The sequence below is a fragment of the Pteropus vampyrus genome, unplaced genomic scaffold, assembly GCF_000151845.1.
Source record: "Pteropus vampyrus isolate Shadow unplaced genomic scaffold, Pvam_2.0 Scaffold109, whole genome shotgun sequence".
Lineage (NCBI taxonomy): Eukaryota > Metazoa > Chordata > Mammalia > Chiroptera > Pteropodidae > Pteropus > Pteropus vampyrus.
In genome coordinates this window covers 2,040,234-2,058,259 of record NW_011888890.1, presented here as the reverse complement: position 1 = coordinate 2,058,259, position 18,026 = coordinate 2,040,234, and the positions used below count along the sequence as shown (strand labels likewise).

General features: G+C 31.9%; 1 protein-coding gene, 1 long non-coding RNA gene and 1 pseudogene across 7 annotated transcripts in view; 1 reads left to right on the top strand and 2 right to left on the bottom strand.

Annotated features, from left to right (window-relative positions):
• The window catches only part of PSIP1 (PC4 and SFRS1 interacting protein 1), a 34,107-nt gene extending 17,680 nt beyond the window's left edge, over positions 1–16,427 (top strand). For 3 of the 6 annotated variants that reach the window (XM_011365302.2, XM_011365303.2, XM_011365304.2), the window contains exons 7-16: positions 1,836–1,932; positions 2,938–3,013; positions 7,329–7,557; positions 8,441–8,559; positions 11,240–11,295; positions 11,898–11,968; positions 12,174–12,275; positions 12,394–12,607; positions 13,784–13,889; positions 14,685–16,427. In XM_011365302.2, coding sequence (XP_011363604.1) covers positions 1,836–1,932; positions 2,938–3,013; positions 7,329–7,557; positions 8,441–8,559; positions 11,240–11,295; positions 11,898–11,968; positions 12,174–12,275; positions 12,394–12,607; positions 13,784–13,889; positions 14,685–14,745 — 1,131 coding nt within the window. In that variant the 3' untranslated portion in view covers positions 14,746–16,427. Of the gene's footprint in view, positions 1–1,835; positions 1,933–2,937; positions 3,014–7,328; positions 7,558–8,440; positions 8,560–9,827; positions 10,506–11,239; positions 11,296–11,897; positions 11,969–12,173; positions 12,276–12,393; positions 12,608–13,783; positions 13,890–14,684 lie in introns of those variants that run through there. The other 3 variants (XM_023533694.1, XM_023533693.1, XM_011365305.2) reach the window with 3 other exon arrangements.
• On the bottom strand, positions 3,694–17,256 carry LOC111743210. The gene is made up of 2 exons (XR_002781602.1): positions 17,137–17,256; positions 3,694–4,724 (listed from the first exon to the last, which is right to left on the bottom strand). It is a non-coding gene; the product is annotated as an uncharacterized LOC111743210 (long non-coding RNA).
• Positions 5,805–5,923, bottom strand: LOC111743239 (annotated as a pseudogene).
• Positions 17,257–18,026: the final 770 nt, after the last annotated feature.

Genomic DNA, 18,026 nt, shown 5'->3' with positions numbered 1-18,026 from the left:
ATAGAGCTAAAAGGTAGGGTAATAAATGGGAAGAAAATGTCAGGGTTAGTGGTTTCAGTTAGATCAAGTATAAATATGGAAGAAGTTAATTTGCAGTAAGAATATTTGCACATGAAATATTTAAATGTATATTTGAAATAATAGTCTTTGGTTGAAATATTTACGTTTTATTTTCATGAGAAATGGATTTGACTTGAATGATTTTGCCATAGGAAAATGTGTCCATGGTAGGGCTGCTTTTTTGCTTAGTATTAGTGTTAATATATTTTTATTTGTGGTATTAGTTACTGATGAGCTTGTTATTATTGGTTTCTCCTCAAAAGATCCATTTCACTTATTTCTTAATTGATGTCTTGATTTGCAAAAGTAGAAAGTGTAAGTGAACAGGTTTTATTTTGTACTGAAGAGTTTATCAATTTGAACTGAATTTTAGAGAACTTTTGCCCTCTTAATGCCTCATCAGGAAAGGAACTCTAATTACAATCTTGGGTGCTCAATCTTTGGTACTTGGGGAGCTTGTTAAAAATACAGCTAGCTGCCATCCCTACCCCAGATCTATTGAATCAGGATTGGGGTAGGGGTAGGGGTAGGGGGTCTGTAAATTTTAAAAATTCTAGAAATACAACCTGGACTAATGTTTAAGGAGCAAATGAAAACAATTCAAAGGGTACCTTAGATGAATTTATTGACTTTTAATAATGATTCGAACATGCATTTTTATATTACAATTATAAAAGCAAAAATAATGTTTAAAAACTAACAAAAAAGTAATGGATAAATTCTTAGAAGTGGGATTGCTGAGTCAGATTTGCATATTCTTTATTGGCAGTATTCATTCCTAATAACATTCTTTCAGAAAGATGTTACCAACTTATTGATCATTACATTACCGATCATCAGTAATCAATATAAGAATGATTCTCCACATTCTTAGAAATACCGGCATTCTCTCTTAAAGGTTTGCAAATCAGATTGTTAATTTACAATTTTTCAATTGTTGTCAGTAAGATTGTATTGTAGATGTTTTTGCATGCTTTATTGCCTTTATTTTTGTTGATCTAGTTAATGCTGAATTCTAAATTATTGGGGGTAGGGAAGCAGCTCATAGTGGTCCTCCCACACTTCTGTTCTCGACTGTTCTCCCTTTTCCATTATAATCAGAACTACACTTCTTTCTAATTAGCGGTTCTTAACCTTTGTTCTACTCTAATATTTGGATCAATTAAAATGATTCTCATTTGGGGCTATCGTCTCTTAAGAGGTACTATAGTTTGCAAAGGGTCATTGGAATTTCTCTCTCTACATGGTAGTTCTCTTTTTGGAAAATAAGAACTCCTAGGGAAGAACAGCAGATCTCAGTCTCAGTTCAAAAGCAAAAAGGGATTATATTAACAAAGTTAAAAAATAAGAAATATCAGCAACTTAACTTTTTTGCTGTTTCTAATATTAGAATATTAACTTAGGTTTTATAAGTACACAATATAAAGTTAACATTTTTAGATAAAGTACATTCATAAGCAATGTGTGGGTTGTTAACAGTGTGATTACATTATGCTTTGGTCATTATGTGTCAAGAAATATTACCTTTATTTTTAAAATGACTTTTTTAGGTTGAGAATACCTAAAAAGTGAAGTTTTGTTTCTTAGAATTGTTCACTAGAATTATAAGGTAAGTTTGAGGATGTCACTCTTATGACTTGACTTGAAAATAATGAAGATCATATAGAAATTATGTTACACTTGGATTTGTTATCTTAAAGTTGCATAGTTTTACCACTGACTTAAACTTGGAATGCTTCTTTGCTAAGTAAGTTAATTAAATCTTTGTGATTCAGGCAGAAAAGCAAGTAGAAACCGAGGAGGCAGGAGTAGTGACAACAGCAACAGCATCTGTTAATCTAAAAGTGAGTCCTAAAAGAGGACGACCTGCAGGTAGGATTGTTAATGTTTAAATTTCTGGCTTATGATTAATATTCCAATACATTTAAGGGTTGTGCTCAGATCCTTTGGAATAGTTGGATAGGCAGATGGTTATGTCTAATATTATACAAATTTCAAAGAAGATAAACTTGGTTTCTGCTTTGTGTAGTGAAGTATTTAAATTTGAAATAATTGCTTGGGACTTTTCATTTTGTTTTATCCCTATTGTATTTTCTCTTAACAGCGGCAAATGAGGCTGTGGTAAGGTTTAAATTCTATGAGTGATGGGTTTATTTTACCTCTCACATTAGAAAGCATAAACTTCCCAAATACAGTTATAGCAAAAGTAAGAGAAACAGCATTTGAGAAATGAAAACCATTAATATTTTAAGTTTTGCATTCTTTTTTAGGACCTTTACAGTATACAGCTATCATCAGCGTTGCCCATTTAAAGTATTTTCCTAATTTGGCAAATTGGAACTAGTTTGCAAGGCTCTACTAATACAAAGTAAAACAAAATTAACCAAAATAGAGCCAGTTTTTATCTACTTCATAATAGGATTCTATGAATAATACCTCAAAAAGGAGGAGAAGCCCCCAAGAATTTATTTTAGAATTTAATACTATAATAGGTCAAATTAATGAACATTCAGTGAATTCTGATACAAATTTTCAAAGATGTGAATGTACATATACATATAATAAGTACATTCATAGTGAATGTAAGAGCTACTATCATAATTTTATTATATTCATGTTAAAACAGTGAAGAATGGATCTTTTTAGCCCTTTCATTCTAAGGAGAAATTAAGAATTACTCTGTTGATCTCTTCCTCTTCAAATTTTCTGTTGCTCATTTGAACCGTTGGGTGAATATTATCTTTAAAACTTAAAATACTGGTACCTCTAATAAACCACTATTGCTCAATATATAATAATTTGTAATCTTTATATGAGTTTGGTGTCTTGAAGGTAAAGCTGGTAGTTATGAATTTTTTTCCCCCCTGTGAATGTTAGCTACAGAAGTAAAGATTCCAAAACCAAGAGGCAGACCCAAAATGGTAAAACAGACCTGTCCTTCAGAGAGCGACATGTGAGTTCTTTTCTGATGTATAATTATTTATGCAATAAATGAGACATTTGACTTTCAATACATATAAATCTCTTTGCATTTTTACCAATTTCATTTTATAGGATATTTGTTATTGTATGTATTTCTAAAAATTGTGGGAAAACCTGTTCTAGTTATTAGGTAAAAATTAAAAATTGATAATCAAAAAATCTGATGTGATTATCATTTCATTAATCTAAATAAGACATTTTCTTGGTGTATCAGGCTATGAAGATACTTAGGTAATACAGGATAAAATCTGTAATAGGGAAATTGGGCAAGGTAGTACATTTAAATAAATTCTTGACAAAATATTTTTGAAGCAATCTCCACAACCTTTAGCTTGTCCAAAATAACTTTTAAAATAACGCTAAAATTATTTTATTTTTATAATGGTAAATTTTAAATTTTAAAGTATTTTGGAATAACTACTTAGTTATCAACAAAATAACCTTTTTTTTCCCCCTGTGTAGAAACTTCACCAAAAGGAATATATATTTAGACAAAGGGCAAAACTTTTTGTACCTATTGTGTTTAAAGATTTTATAGAGAATGCTCAAGTAAATATGTCATTTAAGAATGGATTTGCAATGTTTCAAATGAAACTTTTTTAAAGGAAGTTTTAGTTACAGAACACTGAAGGGTTGGCTCTTCGACAAAAATATACTTAAAAGAGTTTTATTTTACTGCCACGCTGTTAAGGTTTTCTTAAAAATAGTGGCATAGAATTACAACATAGTTTTAACTACTGTAGTGAAATTAAGAAGGTGAGGTACACATGCAGATGAGTTTTTGTTTTAAAACATACCAGATAAATCTCACTCATCTCATCCCTTAAATGTCTTATCTAATTATGGCATCAGGCACAAAGTCTAGGAATTCATGATCAACATTAATCTGGAGATGAAGGAACTGAAAACACAAGTTATATGCTCCTCTCTCCCCTTTATACACACATGTAGATCTGTGACATATCACATAATAAATACCCCCATTTGGAATGGAGAGGTTTAAGAAGCACACAGCATTGTTCCATAGCAATCTGAAATTATGCTGGGAACATACTGTGAGATCCCCTTATTTTAGATATAAGGAATGTTCTTTGATTAGGCCTGTTTTTCTTGACAGTATCTTCCTAGGCCATTTCTCTCCATGGCTTTTGGCTAATTCTTCTGAGAGTTCACTACTTTTTCATTATCCTTAGTTGCATCTAAAAAGGTCATTGGAGAATATTACCCTCATCAGCTGAGCAGCTCTCAGTTTGCTTTCAGACTAAAGATTTGGGGGCCATAGGTTGCTTTTTAGATGTCCATTACCTTTTAATGTAGACTATTGTCATTGTGTGTGTGTGTGTGTGTGTTTCATTCTAGTCAGCTTCATGTGCAGTAGTCTTACTCAAAAGACTTTCCCAGACATGCTTATCTTTTTATAATTACAGGCACTTTGTAGGTTTTCCTGAGAAACCACTGCTGGGTCTCTTTTTCCTAGAACCATTTGTCCATTTGAAGGATCCAGGTAGCCTAGTTTGAATTCTTAAGGAAAGGCTGGCAGCTTACTTGTGATTGGATTTTTGACCCCAGTCTTTGAAACTGAAAAGGATGGAGGTGACTTTCAACACTGAAATACATTGAATTTTTAAGTTGTTCTTCCTTTGTCTTCCTAATTTTTGAACTTGTCTTTTTCTTGAAGTACCCTATCAAATTTGTCATAATAGCCAAATCAAAACGCAAGCATTCTATCCTGAAACCTTTTCACCCAAAGCCACAAGTTCACTAAATTTATTTTCTTGAGAGTTACCGCATGTGACGGTTTTACCTATAGTATAATAGTATATTAGAGTTCAGTTTCGCAGCCCTAAAGCCAGCGTCACATGTTTCAGGTTTTTGTTACTGGTATAGATTTCTCTGTTAGTGAGCTTTTTGCTAAGGTGATGGACAACCCCAAAATAGCAATAGCTTACTGTTTTTTTCATTCATACTATATGTAGGGTGGGCATTGGCAATAGCTACTCTTAGCTGTGTATCTGGGCACAAACTCAGTGGAGTGCACAACTGAACTATGTAAACTTTTGAAACTTCTGCTCTCCACCTTGAGAACAATGTATCTGTCAGTGACAGCTTCTTTGCAGTGGGTCCTGAAATGCCAAGACAGTGGAATAAGCCCAGAACTGAAACCATCTCATAAATCCTCATGTAAAGAAATATGTTACAAGCCCCTAAGATATTTGGGGTATGTTTGCATTAGTTTTTGTTTATGTTAACATACAATAAAAGCTAAAGGTATTTATAAATACTGTTAACCTGTTGTAACTTGACCTTTTAAAAAGGAAACATCACTATAGGGCAGTCTGTTTTTCATGGAAGGTGGTAAGGAGGACCATTGGGAAAACTTATTTGTAGCAAGTAGTGATTATTATTTGTAGGAATTCTCTGATACTGTTCAAGAAATAATCCTATGTCTAATGACCATATACACCTTTTAAATCTTTTTAAACAGCTGTATAGTATCACACTGTGTACTGTATCATAATTCCTAAGATCTATCCCATTTATAGATGTACATCCTTTAAAAACTCTCCCATTGTTTTGTACATGTGCAAATATATTGGTTATAATACATTGCTAGAAGCAGATTTACTGGGTCAAAGGGTTTATTTTATTTTATTTTATATTTTATTTTATTTTATTTATTTTAAGGTGAGGCAACCCTTGGTTGACCTCACAGATTGTAAGGACCTTGTCAGTTTATAATCCCTTATTTTTTTTATTTTTTACACCTACAGCACCTGGTCTTCCTAGGTGGTCTCTCATCCAAATACTAACCAGGCCCGACCCTGCTTAGCTTCCCAGATCAGATGGGATTGGGCTTGATCAGGGTAGCATGGCCATAAACTGGTTATTTGTTATGTTTAATATCTGCTTCCTTCCATAGCGGGGTAACATTTGGGGAGAGGTAATTGGTCAGTGTCTGTCTATTAGGAGCCATGGAAGTGCTTTTTATATTTGGCTCTATTCCCATCTCAGTGAAATTATTATCAAAATATTTACATTCATGGAAATACTGAAGTTAAATGATTTTATTTCAATTAAAAGGATTGAAACCCATATGACATTTGAAAATAAGCATACCCAATGATAGTAATGTGATAAAATTTCTAAAGAGATAAAAAGTGAATGTTTTCTCTTCCAATTTAATAATCTCTTGAGGGTTCAGGGAAGCACTGGTCTGGTAGGCCAGTGGATTTGGAATTGATATACTGGGCTAATTACTGATCTTTGTACCACCTTTTATCATTGGTCAAATGGAATGGGCTGGATGGACTGTGTGATCTGAGGTCCCTTCCAGCTCTCAAATCCACTGAAGTCGTTATATAATAATTTGTGAAAATTTCAGTGAAATTCCTTGAACAATAAAAAGGGGTTAGATTTTAAACTACTCATCGAAGCTTCTAGTTGTATTTTATCTGTGCTTTAGTCGAATACACACACACACACCCCATAAAAGTAATTATGTGGTAAGCACTGGCATCATTTCATTCTTCTAAGCTGTTATCATAAGTACTCATTTATTTTTGCTATAGTAGCATAAATACTACCTAGTGGTAATTTAGGATGACTGAGCAATTTCAGTACTTCAACTTGTTTAGTGATGTCTGTGCAATTCAGAACTGATGGGAATGCTGAGATACTAGGGAGTTAAGCACTGTTTGATATTATGCTTGATTGGCCATATATTTTATATGTATAAGTTGGGAGCCTCTTGTGAAGAAGAGTATTTCTTTGAATTCTAAAATGACCATATTTGATCATATGCAGTTCACGTCTGCGATTATATTTTTTCCCAGTGTGTCTACTTTTCAAACAAATTTATTAGATACAGACTGTAAATTCCATAAGGTTCAAGGATCTCAACTATCTTATATACTGCTATATCCCCAGAGTCAAGAAAATAGTACCTTGGCAAGTAAGATAATACTTGATATTTTTTTCAGTGATTGGGTCACATTACAAAAACTCTGGGAAACGGGGGGGGGGAAGGAATCACTTTTCTATTACCCCAATGCTACTATAATTTTTGTATCTTCTAATTGATATTTAAAAGATGTTCTTTTACTTCTATGATTGGATGAAAAATACACTCCATTATATTTTACTTAAACATATTTAAAATTTGTCTTTAAATAAATTATAGCTTATTATCTGAAATACTTATTCTGTTGACTGGGAGAGTATGGTTGAATGACAAGTATTAATAATACATAAAAGTTCATTTTCCATTGTTGCACTCTCTAAAATAGGGTAACTGAAGAAGACAAAAGTAAGAAAAAAGGGCAAGAGGAAAAACAACCTAAAAAGCAGCTTAAAAAGGATGAAGAAGGCCAGAAGGAAGAAGATAAGCCAAGAAAAGAGCCAGATAAAAAAGAGGGGAAGAAAGAAACTGAATCAAAAAGGAAAAATTTAGCTAAAACGGGGGTCACATCAACCTCCGATTCTGAAGAGGAAGGAGATGATCAAGAGGGTGAAAAGGTAGAATGTTTATATCAAATAAAATATTCTAATTTTAGCTTACTATGTAATTCTTAATCTTATGAAACATTCAATATCTTTGTGAAAGTCTATAAATATGATTAAAAGTTAAACTGAATTTCTTTCCCTTTCTGAATTAGTTGTGTTAAAAAGCATATTTTAAACTTCCTTTTACATTCTAAATTTGTCTTAGCTTTTCAGAATTATGATATAGATGGATATTAAATGTAATATAATCAGCTTCTAATAACCCCACCTACATAGAAGAGGTAGGAAAGTAGAGATTAAGCCAAATGGGCTGTGACCAGTAGAGACATGTAAAAGAGGTTCATTTATATGTAGATTTTTATTATTTGCCCCAATGAAATTTGTACCACTCTTCAGGCCTATTCAATTGTACATTTTATCAGTGGTAATTTGAATGCCACTGTTGTTAAGGAATTTCATTAAAGCGGTGCATCTTTTTTCCGTGTATAACCTTGGGGATCTAGAGACCCAGGTTGTATAGAACTGTTTATTTTTATGATTACTTAATACTTTAGAAGCCGAACAATTTTAATTGTGTAGGTTGAACAGTGTAGACTTGTTAGTAAACATGCACTGAACTCAAAGTCATAGCATAGAGGCAAATAGCCTAACATACATTCATCATTTTAAGCAAAAGACATCACTCTTATAGTATTGTAGAAAGTAGATTTTAATTCCCAAAATCATCAAGGAAAGATTAAATTTAGATAGCAACAACATGCATAATTCTGAGATTTCAAAAAAAAAAAAAAAAAAAAAGCAATTTAAGTACTAGTTTCTTCTCCCAAGACTGTAATCATAGACCACTAGTCACTGACTTTATATTTAACTAAATCCATCCTAATTCTCAAAACAGAAGAGAAAAGGTGGAAGAAACTTTCAGACTGCTCATAGAAGGAATATGCTGAAAGGCCAACATGAGAAAGAAGCAGCGGATAGAAAACGCAAGCAAGAGGAACAAATGGAAACTGAGCAGTAAGTATTTTTTTTTTATTCTAAATTTTGATTTCTTTTTTAAGCTAGCATGAAATTTTTAAACAAATGGCATCTCATTTTTTCATACCTTTGAAGCCTTTAAAGATGTGACTTTGTCCATATGTTAGGAAAAATCTTCAGTATATGATAATAATCATGTTTCAGGCTCCATTCTTAGTAAGAGGATGAAATTCACTGAGGGTATCACCCTGTGAATTTTTTTTTTAATTAAAGTGCAGATAAGATTTAACTGTTACTGGCTTTGTAGAAAATGTCCTCATCCTCTATATTATTTATTTGTGCAGTCTTAAGGACAGAATGGTGATTAAGTATCAATGGAGAAAGAATAAAAGAAATATCCTTATTTGTTATATCAGCAGGCCTCCCCCAAAAGACCAGCAAAAAGAAAAGCACAGTTGGAAACCCAAGAAGCCAGTAAAAATAAATCTAAAGGCTGACAGGGTTTGCATTAGACGTGTGCAATATAAATCAAATTCAACGCTGATTTCTCTTAAGTTTTGATACCTGGAGACAATACTTAACCATGGGGAATTTCTTTCCCCTTTTATTCTATAAAATAATTTTATTGGAAGGAAAACAGCAATGGCAATGATGGCTAGGCTTCAGATGTTTATTACATTTGTTTTCCTGGTTATCTTTAGACTGTCACTTTTGAGTTTTCTCTGAAAAGCATTTCTTCCTTTGTGAAGCATCTTGTATTATTCTGATTAAACTTTGTTTTAGTGAGGAGGGATTTTAAAAACATGCTCTAGGTCACTAAGACAGACTTAATGACAGTGAAATTCTTTAGAGTATTCTTAAATAATTCTGTACTTTTTCATTTTATAGTACATTCGTAAGCCAAGTCTTCACAAGTATAGCATTTGACTATCAGCTTTCTTAGTTTGGAGGGATATATAAGCAGTTTTAGCTGCTTGAGGGAGTAATTTAAAAACTTAGAAGTGTAGTACTTCCTCTAATCCTTTAGACTTTCTGTAAATATTAAAGTTAATTTTTCTTACTGTCCTTTTCCATCCTTTCACTGAAAAGTTGTTGGACTGTTTGTTCTTTTTAACTTTGTACTCTCCAGATTAAGAGAAAATTAGCCATTGCTTAGTAAATCTAGCCCAACCCTTCTTTAGTAATCCGAAGTTATCTTTATGTATTTCAATTTCTTTTTGAATGTCCTCCGAATGTAACTTTCTCAAATTCTAATATTTGTGTTTTCTTTCCCTCTCCTGTTATTACAAAACTTTGTACTTGGACAGTTTTGCTCTGTAAAGCATTTCAGATGCAGCTTGTGTGAAATGCATTATGCAAAATAAAGTTTATTGTATTGTATTCCCAGCCAAACAACATGTAATCTACAGTAATAAAAAATATATCTCATTTTGGGCTCAAAGCATTAATCCAGTTACTGAAAAGAAAATACAAGTGGAGCAAACAAGAGATGAAGATCTTGAGACAGACTCATTGGACTGAATTTCCCCCTCCCCCCTTTTGATGGAAGAATGTTCCAGATTCTCTAAGTTGAGGACTTCATTAATGGCATTATTACTGTGTTATGATTGTTAAAAAAAAAAATTTCCTGTAAGGTACACACTACATACTAAGGTCGGCCATCATTCCTGTTAAGTTTTTTTCCAAGCTTAAAGTGAAGCTTTGTGTTTGAAAATTAGCATAAGCTCAGATGAAATGGTGGTTGTACATTATTTCGTTTAGAAAATATAAAAATTAATTTTGCTTTGAAGTTAGGTGTTAAATTGGAATAGCTATTATACCCCAGAGAATGGGGCAGTTGTGCCCTTTCCTTGACATTCCTTTGTTGTTCAATTCTTTAGAATCTTAATTGTTTTTTTAATCCTGAGAGATTAAACATAGCCTTGTTAAGAAAACAAAAATGAAACTGTAACCAAAATTTTAAAATAAAGTTTTTTTAAAAAAAACAACTGATTTTTAGATATTTTTTTTGTTCTTGTCTATTTGAATTGGTTTATAATAAGGATCAAACTCTAAGCCAAGGTATTAGACATTAATAAGAATTCATTTTTAAATGGTTATTTTTATAATTTACAGTAATATGGTACCTTTTCATTTGTGAAATGGTATGTAAATGTTAGTGAATATCACAAGTTTGATATATTGGCAGAAACATTTTTATGAGATAATATCTTTAAATAGCCTATTTAATGTTGAAACCAACTTCAAACCTCTCAGATTTATCTACCCTTTGGAGATGTGGGAACAATTAAATCAGTCTATTTTGACATGTTACTTTTTAAAATAGGTGTGATGTAGAATTTATGAAATATCTGTAGGCATTCTCTTCCTGTTTGTCCACTGACCCTTGATATTGGTCTTGTAATAATACACTATTTATTGCTGGAAAACAATTTCACCATGACTTAAAATTATTTTGCGATGGCACTGAAAAATTAGATTGTTAGATTATTTATTTTAGCATGTTTTTACAAGTTTTGAGTTTTGCTTATATTTATAGTAATTAATACTAATGCTGTGGCATTGCAGAGACCTAATAATTAGTCAATTCCTTGTGATCTTGGCTACTGACTTATTATTTTAAAGAAAAAGATTTTAACTTTTACATAAGGGATTGTGAGCATTTGGTAATCAGTCACAAGTTCCAATGTTTTGAAATATCTGTGTTAACATTTGATAGGCAGAATAAAGATGAAGGAAAGAAGCCAGAAGTTAAGAAAGTGGAGAAGAAGCGAGGTTAGTTATTTCACTTTCTAAGATATATACAATTATACATAGGAAGTTATACACTCAATTTTTTATGTATAAGTTTTAAAATTTGTCATTTAGTTTTTAAATCCTACAAATACACTTCTTTCAAATTCTTAATGGAGTCTATATACACTGCATTGTATTATAAGAATAATCAGGTGAACATGCTAAGGGAAACATGTTTGTTATTAATTTAATGCTTATTATCTGATTAAGTCAAATTTTTTGTAACATGCCAAAAACTAGATGTCTTCCCATTTTTGACAAATCTGGTTTCAGAGATTTTTGTATTTTTTGTTAAATGTGTAAGATGAAACAGATGCTTAAAAGACTGGACTAGAGGAGTATATTATTGGATACAGACTGCTTATTTTAGAAACATAGCTAGATGGTGATTTTTTGCTTATATAATGAATGCTACTTTCTTAAACCAGATACTAAAAATGGCAGAAAACTTCTTAGCAATGTAGGCAGATTACTAAGAACATTTTTAAAAACTGCCAAATCTATGCATTATACTCTGTTTATATAATACAGAAATACTGCTTTTGGAAAAACTATTTACTGTTTCACATTTTAATTTATAGAAACATCAATGGATTCTCGACTTCAAAGGATACATGCTGAAATAAAAAATTCACTCAAAATTGATAATCTTGTAAGTGTTTAATACCTCATTTAAAAATAGTGCTGCTTTTATAGCTTCATATTTTCTCACATGAGTTTATAAGTATAAATTTAAAGTAAAAGGGACCATTACTAGTTATTTTGTATTGCTTTTTGAGATTTTTAAAAGTAATCTTTAGAAAGATTATATAGGTTGTGGTAATTAACAGTTATGAAATTACTGTTTTGTCATGAAGGATGTGAACAGATGTATTGAAGCCTTGGATGAACTTGCTTCACTTCAGGTAACAATGCAACAAGCTCAGAAACACACAGAGATGATTACAACACTGAAAAAAGTAAGTGATCTTGAGTCATGCAGATTTAAAAAATTTCTTCAAAACCATTTCATTAAAAAGTGACATTTTAAAAAACGAATTAGGAAAACAATCATGAATGTATATTTTGTTTTCTCAGATACGACGATTCAAAGTGAGTCAGATTATCATGGAAAAGTCTACAATGTTGTATAACAAGTTTAAGAACATGTTTTTGGTTGGTGAAGGAGATTCTGTAATCACACAAGTGCTGAATAAATCTCTGGCTGAACAAAGACAGCATGAGGAAGCAAATAAAACCAAAGATCAAGGGAAGAAAGGGCCAAACAAAAAGCTAGAAAAGGAACAAACAGGTATGTGATTAAAAATTATTTGTTGAGACTGCTTTTAAAAAATGTCTTTGATATACCTCTGTACGTTAATGACATTAAATTAGTAGTAACATATTCGATCATCTGTTTTTCTTTTTCAAGTTTAAATAGTTAAATACTACTAGTATTTGCTATTATAATTGATTCTTAAACAATGTGGAGTTTAGGGGTACAACCTTTTGCATTTGAAAATCCACATATAACTTTTGACTCCCCCCAAACTTAAAGTCAATTAACATATTTTGTATATTATTATAATACTATATCAAAGTATGCTAGAGAAAAACGTTACTGAAATAAGGACAGTATTTATTGAAAAAGTCTACATATAAGTGGACCAGTACAATTCAAACCCATGTTATTTAAGGGTCAACTGTACTAGTGGTAGTTATTTTCTTTTCATTTAAATTAGGAACAAATTCTAACCTACATAAAAGTAGAAATGAACTTCCCATGTCTCCCACCACATAGCTTCAGCAGTTATCAATACATGATCATTGCTCTTTAATACCCTCATCAAATTTTTTCTGTGACACCCCTGAAGATTATTTTGAAGCAAATTCTAGATATGCCATTTAAACCATAAATGTTTTAGGATATATCTGTGATGTACTCTTAGAATTAGTAGCATTATCAATTTGCCCAATACCATGTTACTAAATGTTTTAGCAGCAGCTGCTTTAATGAAGAAACCAACATTCAAAAGGAGTTACTAGGGAATGATACTGGTCCTCTTAGAGATTTGTTAATGAAATAAGATTTACATGGACACCCTCATTGTTTATTTAGTAATAGGGCACAAAATCATGTTAATTAGGAAATACTTTGACATTTTTTGTTCTAAAACACCAATAATGATAAATAAGAGATTTTACTTTTTCTAAGAACTAGAATAAATCATAATGCTCTAAAGAGTTGTACCTCTTGTTAACAGTAACAAATGGAATAATCAGATTAATGATGTTTTCTATACCCATAAATATATTTAGTAACCCTGATTCTTATTGTGTGCCTCAGCTGCCATAAAGATTACAGTGTAATTTCAAATTACACTGAAACTTCAGGACCATGTTTTCTTTTTGACTTTTGGATCTTTATAGAGGACATCATGAACTGTTAGAATCTCTTAACAGTTTTTCATTGGAATCCTTCCTAAAGGTTCAAAGACTCTAAATGGAGGATCTGATGCTCAAGACAGTAATCAACCACAGCATAATGGAGATAGCAATGAAGAAAGCAAAGACGAGGCCAGCAGTAAGAAAAAGTGAGGACATGTTTTAATGGGTCGTAATGTGTACTTTTTGTTTAATTTTTAAATCACAGTGCTGTTCCAAGGTTATTTGTAGTAAGGTATTATATTTTGATCACTCAGTTCCTGAATTCAGAAAGCAAGTTACAAATCAAAAAGATGTAGAAATTAAATTATAACTAATTTCACTGTATTCAAGGGAATAGAGCGAGGCAGGAATTTAGTTTTAAAAAATAATTTTTGGACTTCTTTCACTGATACTTTTAATAACGACTTAAAAGTCTATACTTTCTTGAGTTTCGACAGGATAATAAAAAAAATTAGACCTAAATCACAGGCTAGTTTGTATTATAAATACCCACTCTAACTAGATATGGAACTGTAGTTACCAAGTCTTGGTTTGTTCCTCTGTATATCAAGACTTGGAATCAAGCATCCCTTCTAATTCTGAAACTGAGAGAAATCTCATCTGTGTGATACTATCCCCTCTTTTCATTAAGGTTTGTACTATGTTGGTATCACAGGTGTGACATTCTTATGTTCTTAGAACTCATTTTAAAGCTGGATATGATGAGAAAAGGGCCTAAGCCGTGAATGCTTCCCTGAGTTATTCTGCTTAATCGCATATTATTTTGGGAAGAAGGCACAACATGGTAAAACAAAAATTTCAACCAAAAATAAGTCAAAAAGAATTTTAAATCTTTTGATTTAAAAAACAATGCCAGATTTAATGTCTTTTTTTTTCTCCTGAGGAAAAAAAATTCCCCTAATTCCAGTTATCACACCTTTTTCCTCCCCACTTTTCTTTAGGCCATCCAGCGAAGAGAGAGAGACTGAAATATCTCTGAAGGATTCTACGCTAGATAACTAGGTTAACATACCTGGAATATAAAGAATATTTGAGAAGTTTGTAATGGTTTTCATTTGAAATATTTAGACTGCTGAAAGTTTTAAATTTTTATAAGCATAGGTTTTGATGTTTAAAACTTGTTTTGAGGGAGAAAATCCTTTATCTTTGTTTAAAATAATTAAACATTGCTTAATTGTACTTGTGCAGTATTAACAGCTACATTATACAGTAAATGTGAGGGGAAAAATCCATTTAGGAAATGTTGAACTGCTTTTCCAGACATTGGTTGTAGCATATTTTCAATTAGTGTGTGTATGTTAATGTGTAATTGATAGTAGGGAAAAGTTACATTTTTAAAACTGCTACTTGTATAAACCTTTCCTCTTTTCCCAAATACCGTGAGTTTTGTGCAGTTTTTACAAATCTTGGATTTACCAGACTGTCTTTTCACTGTTTGTGGGTTTTGTAGAAGTTATGCATTTTTATGGTAGGTAAAATGTTACTTCTATATAAGTACTCACGCCCTTCTCTGATCTAAAGTTAACCTCAGTCTACCTTGTGCTACATTACCCTGCTGCTTTGTAACAATGTGTGGTCTGTATGCCTTTTTGTATAACTAGATATCCAACTGACATTGAACTGACAATTCTACAAGGTACAAAACTCATGTTAACTGTTGAAGGTAATGTAATTTTGTGGCTGGGAATTCAGTGAAGTCACATGACTTTTCCTGCAGAAAACAATGGGTGTATATAGGAATGATCTGTCTTAGGGTTCAGCCATCTAAGATCCTTTTCAGGCACTAGTAGCTGAAACTGAAAACTGAATGATAAAAGTTTATTTTTGAGACATTTCTGAATTTTTTAAAAAGTCACACTCATTAAGGAAGTCACTAAGTAATATTTTTTTAATTGGGAAACAATCCATGATGCTTATGCAGTAAATAAAAATAAATACTATATAATGAAACTAACCTATTTGAAAACATGGCTATATCAGAAGGGAATTTTTATTTCTTTATCATACATGTGACAGGATTGCAAAAAGTGGAAACAGTGCTATGAGGCAGTAGATAAAGGAGTACTTTTTGATAGTCTGTATATTCATATATATGGACTAAATTAGGGTGAACCAAGTTTAACACAAAATTTAAGGGTAACTTAAATAGCATTTCTAAGATATTTTGATTAGGTCAGTTGGTTTTTTAGTAGCTAAGACACTTCTCGTGTTTTGAAACTATGAATATGGGAAAAAGGCTTTTACTACAGTGTTTGCATGTGACATGCATTGTATGTTGTGACCTCTCGGATAATTGTTTTTATCAATAGATGGAAAGTTTGAATTATTTCAATAACTGGAGTTTTGCTTTTGAGAGGTCTTACAATGGAACTTAGGACCTACTATTTTGAGGGAATTTTTGCTATTTTATCTGTTTGGTCCTTAGTACAATTAAAATTTGGACAGATTTATTCTAGTTAAGCCATAAGTGTCAACATGTAAACTTGTTTTGATTAAAGAATTTTTCTATCAAACTTTACTAGTAAATTACTTCTTTGCTATTTATAAAAGTGTGTTGGAATTCTGGATTTCTTTCCAAGGGAGTAATTTCTTAGTTAACTTGGTAATAGAGATTATATTGTTTGGGGAGACAAGGAAACTAATAAGCTCAAAATGATGAAAATAAAATGGTATTTTTTTGTTCACCCTCCCTTTTTTTTTTGTGCGTGTGACCCAAGAAATCTATAAAGTTTTACCAAGAACCACAGAATATTCAGTTTCTGGAGATAAGTATGGGAGCACTCTGATAATCTGTCTGCTTGTATAGGCTGACCTTGTTTTAACCAGTTAATTTACGTGGTGTTAAAACACAGTAGTTGCTTTCTCTATCTTAAACCTCATATCAAGAAATTTTTCTCTTTGCCAGCAATTCACAGATAACTACCATAGTATGGTACTCTCAGAACTCTTAAGAAAAAGTCATAAAAGTCAAGAACTTTCAGGAACATTGGTTCAATTTAAATTGTGTATTTGGTCAAAACTCTACAGCTGAGTATGTCACTTAGTTGAGATAATTTAAATGAAATAGACTCCCTTCTCCACCAAAACCCCAAACCCCACTTTTTTGGTATGTATAAACAACTATTTCATTGCTGCTTTTTAAACCATTGAATAATGTTTAAAAGAAGTAAGTTATGCATTGCCCAGCAGAATCAATTGTTGGAAAATTTTCCCAGGTGCTTTGGAGAAAGTTCAGAAGTATCATCTGAATCAAAGAAACTAAATCAGACTTTATATACGTAAACAGCTTGACTGGAGTACCTTAAGCCTTATAATTACTATTATATCTGCTATTATATCCTGCCTGTGGTTTCAAATAGTAGGATACACTGTGGTGTACTCACACACACTTACCTGGTTGAAGATGTCAGGATGAGTTGGCTTATACAAGAGTAAAGGCTTTTACAGGGCTCTGTGAGGGCTTCACTAATAACTTAGTTTGTCCCATTGGCCAGAAAAAGGTTGATCTATTGGAAATAGCAAACCCATAATTACACCTTAAGAAATGAAGAAGCTGCTATATATAGGCAGAAATGTGTTTAAAATTGTGCTGTGTGATTCTTCAACCTTGGAGATGAAGACATTGTGATGGGATTGTGAGAAAGATCAAATTATCATTAAAGGGTACTGAAGTCTGAAAAAGATGTTTAAGGAAGTAGGTTTTGACTTTCTAGTGATTTTGTGCATTTCTATCCACTATTATATCAAAATGTAATTTGTTTTAATAGAGGATGTTGATTAATAGTTCATGACATTTTCATATCTGCTTTTCCTAATTAGGTAAAATATGTAATTTAACAGTAATGTTATGTTTAATATTGCATTCTGCAGCTATAGAATCCCGGATTTAAACATCATTTATGCCTACTTGAAAGTTAGGAGTTTCTTTTGGTGGAGACCTGTGTAACTCGTGCACGATACATTGGCAAATTCTGGGAGTAGCTTGGTTGGCCGTTCCACTCTAGATTTCACCAGAAATGATAATAGATATCTGACCCTTTGTAATGTTGGTGGAAAAGTTAATCTTAAGGATAATATTCTCAATAAATGATAAAACAAGTATGTCAGTAGCAGTATTATTTTAACCAACAATCTTCATCCACTAAAGTGAATTGATTGGCACCGCACATGGATTAATGTTTCCATTACAGTTCCTTTTCTGGAATTTTCTGCTTTGAGAATGTAAAATGAAAATGAATAAAAGTAAAAAGACCCTTACATATTAATGTAAGACCTATAAGGAA